At 53.5% G+C, this 12,739-nt stretch overlaps 1 protein-coding gene and 1 long non-coding RNA gene across 5 annotated transcripts; both read right to left on the minus strand.

Moving 5' to 3' along the window:
* Positions 1-578: 578 nt before the first annotated feature.
* Positions 579-4,750, minus strand: SIX1 (SIX homeobox 1). The gene is made up of 2 exons (XM_077909521.1): positions 3,890-4,750; positions 579-1,921 (listed from the first exon to the last, which is right to left on the minus strand). Exons 1-2 carry the CDS (start codon positions 4,447-4,449, stop codon positions 1,627-1,629), a joined length of 855 nt encoding a protein of 284 aa, XP_077765647.1. The 5' UTR covers positions 4,450-4,750; the 3' UTR covers positions 579-1,626.
* A 2,279-nt stretch (positions 4,751-7,029) lies between these two features.
* On the minus strand, positions 7,030-12,339 carry LOC144320686 (uncharacterized). Of its 4 annotated transcripts, XR_013386301.1 has the most exons (4): positions 11,180-12,339; positions 8,936-9,449; positions 8,502-8,576; positions 7,030-8,396 (listed from the first exon to the last, which is right to left on the minus strand). It is a non-coding gene; the product is annotated as an uncharacterized LOC144320686 (long non-coding RNA). The 4 variants fall into 4 exon arrangements; XR_013386302.1 differs by having other exon boundaries at positions 8,502-9,449; positions 11,820-12,339; XR_013386300.1 differs by lacking the exon at positions 8,502-8,576.
* Positions 12,340-12,739: the final 400 nt, after the last annotated feature.

Genomic DNA, 12,739 nt, shown 5'->3' on the forward strand with positions numbered 1-12,739 from the left:
CCTGTTATCCTGAGTAGAATTTTAATAAATAATGCCATTTGTTTCACTAATTTTAAAAGCTAAATACAAAGATACATCACTTTTGCCCCAGGCAAAAATAATATGGAGCCTACATGATTCCTGGGAGTTTTCTGGACACTATCCGGCAGCAGTGCAAAGAGCTCCTGTCCTACTGGTCTGCTTTCTATTTATACAGATTCACAATGTTGTTTTCCTTGTTCTAGTGCCCCCCCTTTCTTTCCAAGCAGATAAATTATTATACTTTCACAGTCTTGTCATAAACTCCTTAATACAAAAGAGTTAACATATGAATGCTGTGGAGAAGAGCTAGTGGTAAACCAAACTGCATATCTAAATAATAAAAAAAATAAATAAATACCCCAAAGCTAACTTCACTCTTTTTCTGTCACATAATCAATTCAAGTCACCACTCTGGGTTCAGGTGGTGGCCTTCAAAGTACCCTGCAATTCACAACTACCATCAAGTAAGAAAGCAAGAAAACTTCAAAAAAAAAAAAAAAGGGGGGGCCCAATGACAGCAATACACAACTCACCTTTCAGAAACAGAATCGTACTCCTGGTGTTCTACTAAGTTTTAATTTAGACTGGTTTAGGTACAATAGAAAAGAAACCTGAAAACACATGCTGTTTTAGTAACAAATACCAGGTTGCCAGATTTGTCGTATATTTTTGCAGGCTAGAAACTAGGAACAAGAGAAACCCTTAACAGGAGTAGGCTACAGATATGAAAGGTTCAAGGGCATGAGAAGTAATGGCATTCAGGAAAGTGTTTTTTTCACATTGATACATTTTTTAAAGTTTGCCATTTAAAAAACCCAAGAAAACAAACAACCCAAAAACCCCACTAAATTTGACAAAAATAGTTGTATTACTAATGGTCACTGCTATTTCTAACTGCCTTACACAGAGAGCATTAAGACATTTAGGCACTTGTTTTTTTCCCCCTAATACTGTTCTTTCATTTTAATCTAAATAAAAGTGTTTAACACTAAATAATGAAAAAAATGTAAACTTAATTTTTCCCCATCAAGAAGTTACAAGATCATATTTTTCCTATTCACCTTACGAATGCAACCAATTCCTCCTGGCTGGAGGATCTTATTTTCACTATTTTGACTTCTTTCTCTCTTTCTTCATTTCCTTTTCTCTTCCCAAAAGACATTTCCATAAATAAATTAAAAGGAAATATTTAAAATCCAGTTGATTTATAATACCCATTCACTGGGGAAAAAAAAAAAAAGGCTACTGAAGTGGCACATGGATTGCCCAGAACCAAGACTGGGTGACTGGGTGCTTTTGTTTGTTTGGGTTTTTTTTGTTTTGTTTTGGTTTGGTTTGGTTTTTGGTTTGTTTTTTTTGTTTTGTTTTGTTTTGTTTTTTGTTTTTTTTTCCTGATCTCTGCACTGGGATAGGAAATGCAAGAGTCGGAGAAAAGAAGGCGACTAAGCTTGAAATTGCTGTTGGTTTTGAGTTTTAAAAAGATATTTGTGAAAGTCCACCATTCCTTTATGCGCAGAGAACCCCAGAAACAAGCTGCAAAAAATGTTCCTGATTTCTATTTACAAGTGTCCCTAGTCACTGCTTCCAGGCCCGGTCCCTCCCCACTTAAGACCCCAAGTCCACCAGACTGGAGGTGAGGGGGCCCAGCAGGGAGTCCTGGAGCTGATGCTGGTGGGCTTGCAGGCCGTGGCTGGGTTGTGAGGCCGTTAGGCCAGGGAGAGAATAGTTTGAGCTCCTGGCGTGGCCCATATTGCCCTGCAGCAGAAGTACCGAGTTCTGGTCTGGACTTTGGGGAGGTGAGAATTCTTCTTCTGAGCTGGACATGAGCGGCTTGCCCCCTTCCAGAGGAGAGAGTTGATTCTGCTTGTTGGAGGAGGAGTTATTGTTTTCGGTGTTCTCCCTAAGAAATAGAGGACAACACCATATGGTTAAAAAAAAAAAAAAAAGGTTAAAAAAAGTGTGAGTGGAGGGAGGGGAGCTGGAAGGAGGAAAGGGCCATTGTGCAATCAGTCATATACCCAAATGGAGGAGCTGTGCTCTCCCACCCATCCCCAAGGGTCCTGGGTGGGTGGGTGGGGGAGTAAGTAGGCAGACGAGTCTGGAGAAATGGGGAACTATGGACAGAGCTTGTGGGGAGCCAGGTCCTTTCCTCTTCCAGATTTTAGAGAGCCAGATCAGTAGGACTGATTTGAAACACAAAAATTATTTTCAAAAATGTGTTCAAGCGGCTGTTTTTAAATACTTCTCAACCGGCACCACATTTAGAAGTGATTGAGTTTGAAAATCTTCCAACAAATGGTTGTTGGTGATAAAGAAAAACGATCGGGGACAAACAGCCCCACGCGCAGATGTCTAGGGTGAATCAAGTCAATTGTCCTGCTCCCATCTGAGGAAACAATTAAACGTCGAGTTCCCCTGCCCCTGCCCGGAGGTTGCGGTTTCAGAGGCACAGGACAGGTCATGGGAAGTGGTGTCCAGAGCGGCCCAGTGACCTGAGTAAACACAGGGAGCGCAGCCAGTCTCTCGGATTTCATCAGGGAGTGGGCCCTCGGTCCTGGCTTATAGGACGGCCGTTTTGTAACAAAAGTCTAACTGGAACCGTGTCGTCCCCGTCCCCGTCCCCGTCCCCGGGAGGGTCGCTCAATCCTCAGCGCCTGACACCCCGCTCTCAACCCCCTGTCGGACACCCACAACCACAGCGCACCGGCTGCCGGCACAGGCAACTTGGAGAGCTCGCGCAGCCGGGAGCGGGCGCGGCGGGGGCGCGGTGCGGGTGCTCTGGGCGGGTGAACGTTCGCAAGCCCGGGCCGCTCGGGCCTTCGAGCGCCGGCCCAGCCTCCTGGGCCCCAGCGCCGGCCTGGCTCCCCCTGCCCCCCACCCCTTCCCTTACAGTCTCCACCGCGGCCGAGGGGATCCAGGCTCCGAGCCTCTCCACCCAGAGGGCAACGCAGAGGCGACCCCGGCGGCCCCCAGGCTCGGAAGCGAACAAAGGAAACCCAGCCCTCCCGGGCGCTCCGGTTCCCCCAAACTCCGCGGGTTCCCGGAGCGCTCTCGCCGCCGCGGGCTCGCGCTCCTCGGCATCTGTCTCGGAGGCCCTACAGCAAACCGACGGAGCCGGGCCAGGCGGCCGGGGGTGCTCGCGCGGGCAGGGCGGAGGCACACAGGTTAAAACGGGGGCGCGTGCGGCTGGGGAGCCCTTCCTCCTCGGGGCGGCGGCGCGCGCGCGAGGGAGCCGGGACCCCGGCGGTGCTCTCTGGGCCCGCACGCAGCGCCAGCTCTGCCGAAGCCCCCTCTTCTGCGGATTTCTTTGGGAAGGCTCCTCCCTGCACACAGCTAGTGCGGAGGGAAGCGGCGACCTCTCGCCCGAAAGCCTAGCCCGGAGGGAGCGAGTCAGGGACGCGGCGGCAGTGGGCGCACGGCAGACGCGTCGGGCCGGCTCCACCCCTGCGGGCGCCCGCCGGGAGCGGGGAGCTACCCTCAGCCCCCGCCGCACCCCTTTCCTCGACACACTCATCAACACTTCCCCTGTAGTTGATCTCGAGACTCACTCCGCACCCCCACCCCCACTCGTCGCCCCAGCCAACCAGGGAGGCACGAAAAACAAACCTAGCGCCAGTATTTCCTGACACTCACACCCCGAGGAACCCACGCGCGGGCGCTCAAATCCAGTGACTCCCCATGCCTTGCAAGCGATCTCTGAGTTCATGAACTTTTGCAGCAGTGCCGCGGAGGCCCGGGCGCCGCCCCGCGGACGCGCTCCAGCCGGCCCGGGAGGACGCGGTGGCGGGTGCCAGCGGGGGCGAGAAGGGGCGGAGGGGACAGGAAGGCTTCCCGGGGTCGCCCGAGCAGCGAGAAGCACGCCGCGTACCTTTCCTTGGCCTCCGCGGCCCGGTCTCTTTGCCTCCGGTTCTTAAACCAGTTGCTGACCTGGGTGGTGGTGAGCCCAGTGGCCTCGGCCAGCTCCCGCTTCTCACGAGGCGAGGGGTACGGGTTGTGCGCGTACCACTCCCGCAGCACGCCCCGTGACTTCTCCTTGAAACAGTAGCTGGTCTCCTCGCCGTCCCAGATAGTGCGCGGCAGCGGGAATTTTCGGCGCACCCGGTATTTGCCCACTGCGCCCAGGGGCCGGCCGCGCAGCTTCTCGGCCTCCACGTAGTGCGCCTTCAGCCACAGTTGCTGCAGCTTGGGGTGGTTGTGAGGCGAGAACTGGTGGCTCTCCAGGATCTTGTAGAGCTCGCGGAAGTTCCCGCGGTGGAAGGCAACCACGGCCTTGGCCTTGAGCACGCTTTCGTTCTTGTGCAGGTGGTCGCAGGCGGGGAGCGACCACAGGAACCTGCCCAGACGCTCCAGGTTCCCGCCTTGCTGCAGAACTTCGCACACGCACGCCACTTGCTCCTGCGTGAAGCCGAACGACGGCAGCATCGACATGGCTGGGGCCTGCCGGGGTGCACCGCCCGGGCGCACGCGGCAGGGAGCAGCGCCGACAAGGCAGGGGGCGGCGGCCGCAGGGAGGGGGGCGCAGCTGCTCCTAACCCCCTCCCTAGGATTTCCGTAGGCGAAAGAGCCGGTCGAAATCTGGGGCTGGGCGGCCGAGGAAGGAGGAGGAGGGGGGCTCGCTGGGCACCGAGCGGCCGGCTCACTCCGCAGCCTTCTGGGCCTCTCTGGCTCCGGCCTCCCGCCGGGTTGATGCTGCTCGTTGCCGGGGAACTTGGTTTCTGTTCTCCCCGCAGCGGCCTTAAAGCGCGCAGCGTCCCCGGCGCGCTGATTGGCTGCGGGCGGCGCCTATCCGGGGCTGGCCAGCCCGCGCGCCGCCGGGCCAGGCTGCGAGGCCGCGCCGCCCCGCGCGGGGAGGGCGCGGCTGTGGAGCCGGGGGTAGGGAGCGGTGGGAGGAGAAGGACCCTGAGAGGTGGGAAGCGGGGAGGAGAGGAGAGGAGCGAGCCGCGCGGCCGGGGGCGGGGGGGGGGGTGCTGTGTGAGTGGGTGAGCGCGTCAGGACCCTGCAACGTGAGCCCCCCTCCAGTGTCACGTAAGGCCAGCCGTGCACATCTCTGCACAAATCAATGACTCCAGACCTTGTAATTCCCCCCCTCTCCCTCCATACCCCTGTCCCTGTCCCTTGCAGACTTGCCCTTTCCCGGTGAGCTCATATTTAATTACCTTAATGTTGGAATGAATAAATAATGGATTGATGAATAGCTTAGGGAACGCGATAAATAATACAAGATCAGAGCTGGGCTCCGAGCTGCAGCCTCTGGAAGAGTAGCTGCTCCCTGGCTGACTTCAGTTCTAGGAGCCTCATTTCCTCCACTGTTCTTCCTTCACCCCACCGCCCTCCAAAGGGCACAAGTATTCTCAGCTGGTTAGCGCTTCCCTCATTTTCAAGAGGCCAAGACTATTTGGGACCATGAGAAGAGCTTTTTGGAGCAAATAAAGATTCTGAGGGTTCATTTGTGATTTGGTATCTTCGCGTTCGATGGTTTAAGCGAGCAGCCTTCTGGACTCAGTTTCCCCATGTGCGCGATTGCGTTTTCCAAGGCCATCTCTGCTACTGAGGAATGCCGAGAGGCTTTACTTGCTATTAGCAAAAATGCTTTGGGAACCTCGTACAAAAGGCGCTGGACGGGGTGTAAATTAAATAAAACTGTGTCCGGCTCCAATAGCCTTCTGATTGTAACCTAATCCTTGCCCTGCTCTGAGAGGGACACTGCCCTCAAAGCCAGGACGACAGCGGCTCCAGGAAGATTAAATAAAGAGGGGTGTGTGTGTGTGTGTGTGTGTGTGTGTGTGTGTGTGTGTAGATTGCAATGCTGGCCTATTTTACTGCCAGGGAATGAGAGATGTCCCGCAATTTCAATCCCATCATCTGTTACTTTGTGTATATGTGGAGAATGTTTAGTAAAACTGTACAAACAAATGAAGCTGTAATTATCTTAAGCCTCATTTGCACACCTTGTTCCAAAGCAATTATTAAAAAGATTTTGAAAACAATTAGCGTCTCTAAACAAAGATAATCTATTGTCAGTAGCTGAGACTGGCAGCAGATAAGAACAATGTGGGAAGATAAGGGGAGCAGAATGGTAGATGGAGAGTGACTTTATAACTATACTTATCTCTGATTAGATAAGTGCAAAACAGAATTTTAAGTACACTTCAAAAATGCTTTTGATTTAAATGCACCCTCTTAGTGAATGTGAAGAACAAACTCTAGGTTCTTTAAACTTGCTTGTCTTCTTCAAATATGTTTTGATTACATGAGCCAGAACCCAGCTCCACAGAACCATTTATATATTGAGACTTAAGTGGGCACTGCGTAAGTTTCCCCCTGTATTATTTATATGGTTTCACAATAATGCACCCAGTTTAGTGCACCCTGCAATGCACATTTAAACTCATGAAGGGTTTCACCCTCCTGACTGTCTCTCCAGAGATTCCAAGTAGAGAGAAGCTGCTTCTCCTCTGAACTCCCACACAGTGCATTTTGCATCCTTAAAATTCTGCAGTATCCCATGCAATTAGACCTTGGAAATAGATGCTGATATTTCATTACCTTTAGAGTTATTTTTAAAATACAGTTAATGGGTGCATTAGTATTTCTTTTCCTTTGTCCCTTCCTTTCTTTCTCTCTCTTTTTCTTTTCTCTCTTTTTTGGTGCATATTATTTCAAAAGAGCCCCTACCCTATGGTGTGTCCAATGACTTACTTTCTAAACTGGAAGCCTGGCATGGCTGAGCCCAAACCCATGTGTCTGGTAATTTTCCCTCGCTGTCTTATTTTAGTGCTCATGATGTTTCAGCTCCTAAGGAGCTGCAGTGTCCTGCCAGAAGGAACATCTCTGTTTTCAATAGTCCTTATTGACATGGCAGCTGTGTGAAGACCAGAACGGAGGCTTAAACTCGGCTCTAAAAATCAGTTAATACCCTCAAGTCCGGAGCAAGTGCGCAGAATTAAAATGTGTGCATAGGGAGTGGAGGGTCTGTAAGTACAGTCTCATCTCTTAAAAGACAAACGGTAAGTTGAGTGTGGGGTGTACTTTATAATTAACAATTTTGTATTAGGAAATGAGGCGTAGCTTGGACAAATAAGGGCAGGTATAAATTTACAGGGGATGACGAGGAGCAGAAAGATGGCAATTAGACACCAATAGGACCACCTTTTTTTTTTTTTTTTTCTGCTTCCTCCAGACCTCTCTGCCCGCTTCTTTTCATCTTTCTTCAAAAGGAACGCGGACGTGAGAGATGTTGGCGACAACTGGGGAGATGACCGCGTGGGTGCCGCAAGTGGGTGCACCGAGGTTGATGAGATGTGGTGCTTGTCCTCAGAGGCCGAGCCGGGACCCGCCGGCCTTTCTCCTTGCATTTAATCCAATAGATCGCGTAACTAGAAAGGAGAAGTGCTATTCGCTTTGTACCAATGAACCTACCTACTATTTCGATCCCTTGGTTAGGGAAACCAATTGTTATAAATGTTAATTGTTGGCTCGGATATATAAGGTTTCCCAAAATGGAGCCTTTCAGTGAAAACCACTAAAAGAGGTAAAATGACATGAATTTACAAACCACATAAACCAAATGATCCATTTTAAATCGTACACAGAAAGCTTTGAGTTGTTCTAGTAACTTAAAACCTTTGCTGTCAATGCAAATCACACGAAAAACGGAGATGCGTCGGAGATTTAAAGGGAACGAGCAACTAGCTCCTGCCCTTGCTGCTTCTCGGCGGCTCCCGAGGGTAACGCGGCTGGCGACCGACAACCGGCACCCGACGCCGGGCTCGGGCTCTTCTGTGCCTCCTCTGTGCAAGTAACGGCCCGGTGCGCTCAGCTGCTTTATGCAAAAGGCCAATGCACTAGTTGCTGGCAGGGTTTCTCGGCTGGGTCGGTATAAGGCCTTGGTTCAGAAACCTCTGTGTGGAGCCCATCTGTTTCCCCTCTGGCTTGGAGAGAGATGCTTTGGGGCTCCCGGCCCGCTTTCTTGGAATTGCTTCGCCAACAAGAACTACCGCGGGGATCCTGCTCTACCTACGGATATCTGGAAGGGAAGAGCATCGGGAGGTGTTTCTTCAGTATATTAGCGTCGTCGCTCTAGGGCCGTGCGGAGACTCCCCAAATCCAGGGTGCAGTGACAACATTCGTCTTTTTTCCTCTGCCTCGTTGGGAACTCCGGGTGCCCCCGACCCTTGGGATCCCTGCTCCGACGGCCAGCGCGGCGCCGGAGCAGCCGCCCACCTGCCTCCTGGGGGACCGTGCTCCCTGCGAGGTCTGAATGGGCGGAGGACTCAGGCAGGGAGATTTGCGGACCCCGAGAAGAGAAACTCAAAACCAGTCCATTAGTAAATGAGTTTTGTGTTGTCAAGGTTCTTTCCCATCCACTTGCTGTTCTGAAAAATAGATCACGTTTCGTTATCTTTAGTGGGAATCTGCAACGTGACACCGGATCCGCGCGGCCCCCGCCTCTTTCCCTCCCTCCCTCCCGCCCTTCCAACCTCGTTCGGCTGGGCCAGGGGGAGTCGGCCGGCCTCCTCGGCTTATTTCCGAACAATGAAGATTTGTCTGTTCCACTAATATATGCATGTATGTAGGGAAGGAGGGAGTTTTCTCCTGGAAGCGGGAAGCCGCGAGGAGAGCCTCCCGCTTCCTTGGTGAGAAAATCCAGCGCCAGCCGGGGACTGGCCGCTGGGAGCCCGCCGCCCCCCGCCCACACCTGGACAAACAGCGGCTCGGAGCCCGGCTGGCTGCTGAAAACCCTGCCGCCCCGCGCGGCTCCTGAAAATACAGGCTCTACATTGTCCCCGGGCCTGGGAGAGGGGAGAGAAGGACCAGTACTGAGAGTCAGCGCTGCTGCGAGGGAGCCCAGACCGGAGGACAGAGCGGGGTGTGTGTTTGGAGAGCTTATGCTCCTCTGCGTGTGCCCTCTCACCTCCGGTCTCTCTGTGTGTCCTTCTAACTCCTTCCCTCTTTTCATTCTGAAAGAGGAAACTCGGTTATTTTGCGTAGGGACCTCGTTTCTCATTTCTCCTTCATTCTCTTATCTCTATCTCCCTTCCCTCTCTCTTTCCCTTTGCTCTCTCAATCTCATTGTTGTTTCTCTCTGTGTCTCTCCCTGTCTCTTTTTGTGTTTGTCTCTCTGTGTGTCTCTATCTCTCTCTGACACACACACACACACACACACACACACACACCTCTCCAGATCTCCCGATTTCTCTCTCTGTCTCTGGGTTCCCTCCCTCCTGGCAAGGCTCTGGGCGCCTGTGCCTGTCCCTCTCTGCCGGGGACCTGAGATCTCACAGACCGGGGGCGCTGGCCCAGGCAAATCGACTCTGAAGTCCACGCAGGAGCATCGGGCTCAAGCCTGGAGACCAGCTAAGCTGAGTGGTGGTCGTCAAACCGTTGGGGAGCCTGTGGAGTAGGGCGGAAGAAGTTGAGCTGGCCACCTGGAGGGAAAGGGCCAGACTTTAGCTGAGTTCTGAGAAGGCTGTGGCTCAGGGACTTGCCAATGGCCCTATGTGAACCAGAATATGCCACTCAACATCAGATGCCAAGCACCTTTCTAGAAAATAAAGGGGAGTGTTACAAGAATCCATTCTTAAGAATATAAGACCCTCTTGTCACCTGCTCTATATTAATATCGTCCTGGGGCAAGTTTACAAAAAAATACTCTTCAAGAGTCCTTATCTTCCATTGAATTTCCAATCAACTTTTTTTTCTCAACTAATGTACATCCTGAATACCGCATCTGTCTAAGCTAAGAAGAATTTCCTTTTGGGAGGTGAAAGCCTGCAGCTCCTCCTGTTCAGAGGAAAGTGCTAGTGACGGTAATGCAGGGTGACACTAAATAAACAGTTAGGGTGGACTGGAAAGATGGAGTTAATTATCCAGTGAGCTGCATTTCAGCCCAGACCATCAGGGGCTGATTTGTTTTGGCTCATAGTCCGAGGAAGGAGACAAACCACTCTCTTCTCTACATCTCTTAGGGATCCTGATCGCTGATGTCTCAAACAAAACAAAAACCCACTACTCAGGTATCACCATTTCAATTAAAATTTGGGTTATTACACCTCTGTACACTCTGCAGAAAATGTCCATTGCATTAACCCCTAGCCCTGGAGAGAAGACCCAAAGTGACCCAAAATTACACTCCCCAAATCCTTTTTTTTTTTTTTAAGAGGCCTGTTGGTAAGGGAAGTGGACATCCAGCATCCCCACCCCATCTCTTCACTTAGAGTCTCACAATTTTATATAACTACATGTTCATAAAAACTGAGATGTTGGCCTGGTTTTCACGATGGTTTTACTCCTTCCCCTCCCCCCACCCAAATCAGGCTTCGTGAAATTTAAGATGCAATTAGATTTATTGTTTGCGTGATTCACTGACTATCCGGTTTCTTCAGGTAAGCCTGCACTTATATATAAATCCTAGTAACTTAAAACTTCTCCCTCCCCACTTTACTCTTCCCTCCCTCCCCTCAGCAGCTCCTCCCCACCTCCCCAGCACATTCTGATATTAATAATCCCCGGCTGCCCCTCTTTCCGGGTCATTACGGTACTGCTGGTCTCTAATCAATCCTAATGCGATGGCAATTGGAGTCCCTGATGACTGCGGCTCGGGTTTCTTGTAATGGCTCTACCACATTTTCCTGGACCTCCTCCTTTAACCTGAGATGCCAGGGGGACGAGTCCCTTCTCGGCTGCTGATTACTTCAAGATGTGGGGGCTGGTTTGAGCAGAAGGAGAAAGAGACACGCGCACAGCGTGGCTACCACTGTGGGCTGGGCGGCTGGGGCGGGCAAGGCGTCTGCACACCCCGCGGCGCCGGCACCCGAACGCCTTTTGCTACATCTCTTTTTTCTTTTCTCCCCATTTTCCAGGCCCAAACTCACCCTGGCGGACAGAGATGAAGACTCTTAAATGCTCCCCGCACGCCCCCCACCCCCTTCTCCTGGTGTGGAGATGCTTCGTGGTGCCCGGGCCTCTGCGATTCCCGCGGGGCCCCAAAAAGCAGCGTCTGCCTGGGCTCCCAGGCCAGGCCTGACCCTCGCTCAGGAGCGAAAGCCTCTCCCCGTTCTTCAGGGCCCACTCTCTTCTCGCGGTTATTTTCTCCCAGTGCAATTCTCTCCTTCCCGGTTTAGTGTACTTGTCCCTCAGAGGAGCAGGAGAGTCTTACCCATCTTTCCCGCTGAGCCTCGACGTCTCTTCCCTTCCTTGCTCCAGCAGTGCCTGAAACTCAACCCTTTGCTGACCCAAAGCCAAGGCCCGATCTTGCCAGAATATGACCCTCTTCTCTCTCAACACCGGAGGCTCCATCTCTCAGAATCTTTAACCTCTAGGGACAAAGGCCCGACACTTCTCTCTGGCTGGTGCCATTGGGAGAGCGCGCCAAGAGTGGGAACTTGCGCGGGACCCCCTTCTCCTCCTATGAAATCTCGCTAGTTTCCCCAACCTGGGCCCAGGCCCCGCGGCCAGGACGTTCGTTCAGCACGTTCGCGGCATTTGTATCCTTCCATTTCTCAGCCTAAAGCCATTTAGCGAAACCCGAGCCCAGGATAATTGCCACGTTTCTGCCGCGATACTTCTAAAAACAAGATAATGCATCTGAATTGCGGAAGAAAGTGCTGTGGACAAATTGGGCGCTGAGCTGCCGAGATGGATCACTTTGTTAGGGCGGCCGGTGGTTTGCGACTCAATTAGTGCATTTCTGAGAGCTGCTCGCGCTCTGGAGCCGGGTCAGCTTGGGGGTGGACTACCCCTTGGGGCTCCCGGCCGCAAGGAGAGTTTGGGAAGGTGAAAGCCCTTCAGCCCTGTACCTGTGTCGGTGCAATCCACGCCATAGGACGTGTCTTTGCAGTCCCACAGGAATACACTGGGTTCTAAAGGATCCAGATTTTTACAGACAGAAGCTTGACTGCCTGCCTGGGCTCCCGAATGGGCCGCGCGGCATTTGTCTGAAGCACTCGTCCCTTGGGCTGTGCGGAAAGAAATACTGGGTGGAGGGTACTGGGAAGGTGACCGCCCACCCAAGCCCCTCCACGCGTCTCGCCCACTCGCCTGGGTTTGGCTTTTGCAACAACTTTTCCAACACCGGGGCTGTGCCGGTCTGCAAGCCCGCAGGGTGAGGCTTCCAGAGCCGGCCGGCCGCGAGGGACGCGTTTAGGGTTTGGAACAAGGCTAAGAGAACGCTCCTTGCCTCCACTCAAGTTTGCTCGCCACCCTCCCATCACCCCGCTTGCAGGCCCAGCTGCACCTCTGGCGGCCCCTCTTGGCGTCCGGGATACGCCGCTCTGCCAGGTGCGCGCGCGCGGAGGGGAGCGCGCAGCCCGCCCGCTGGAGGGCAGTGCCCAGCCTGCCCAGCCCGGCCTCCCTCCCGGCCCGCCGCCTGCGCCAGGAGCCCCCCCGGCCCCCGGGGGCCACGCGAGAGCTCGGGGGCGCCGCGTCTGCGTCGGGGACAGCTCCGCCCAGTCCTGCAGCCGGAGGTCGGGCGGCCCTGCCCCGCCGAGCGCAGGCCGGGGACCTGGCCGCTGTCTCGGGTTGTTCCTTGGCTGTTGGTCGTTGGGACCGAGAGGCGCAGGGCGAGAGGGAGGGGGCAGGGCTGAGGGGGGCGGGGGCAGAAAGCCGGGGCGCGGAGGTCAGCGGACCCGGGAGGGGGTGCAGGCCGGCGGCGGGCGCGGCCGCAGGAGAGAGAGGGCGCTGTCTTCCTGGCAAAGGATCCCGGGGCTGGCCGGCAGGA

This window comes from Canis aureus, chromosome 9, assembly GCF_053574225.1.
Source record: "Canis aureus isolate CA01 chromosome 9, VMU_Caureus_v.1.0, whole genome shotgun sequence".
NCBI classification, from domain to species: Eukaryota; Metazoa; Chordata; class Mammalia; order Carnivora; family Canidae; genus Canis; species Canis aureus.

Bases quoted from the DNA above. Each gene is read 5' to 3' on its own strand.
- SIX1 (XM_077909521.1), bottom strand. From the start codon at position 4,449: ATGTCGATGCTGCCGTCGTTCGGCTTCACGCAGGAGCAAGTGGCGTGC. The intron at 1,922-3,889 runs GTACGCGGCGTG...TCTATTTCTTAG, and splicing joins GCCGCGGAGGCCAAGGAAAG to GGAGAACACCGAAAACAATA.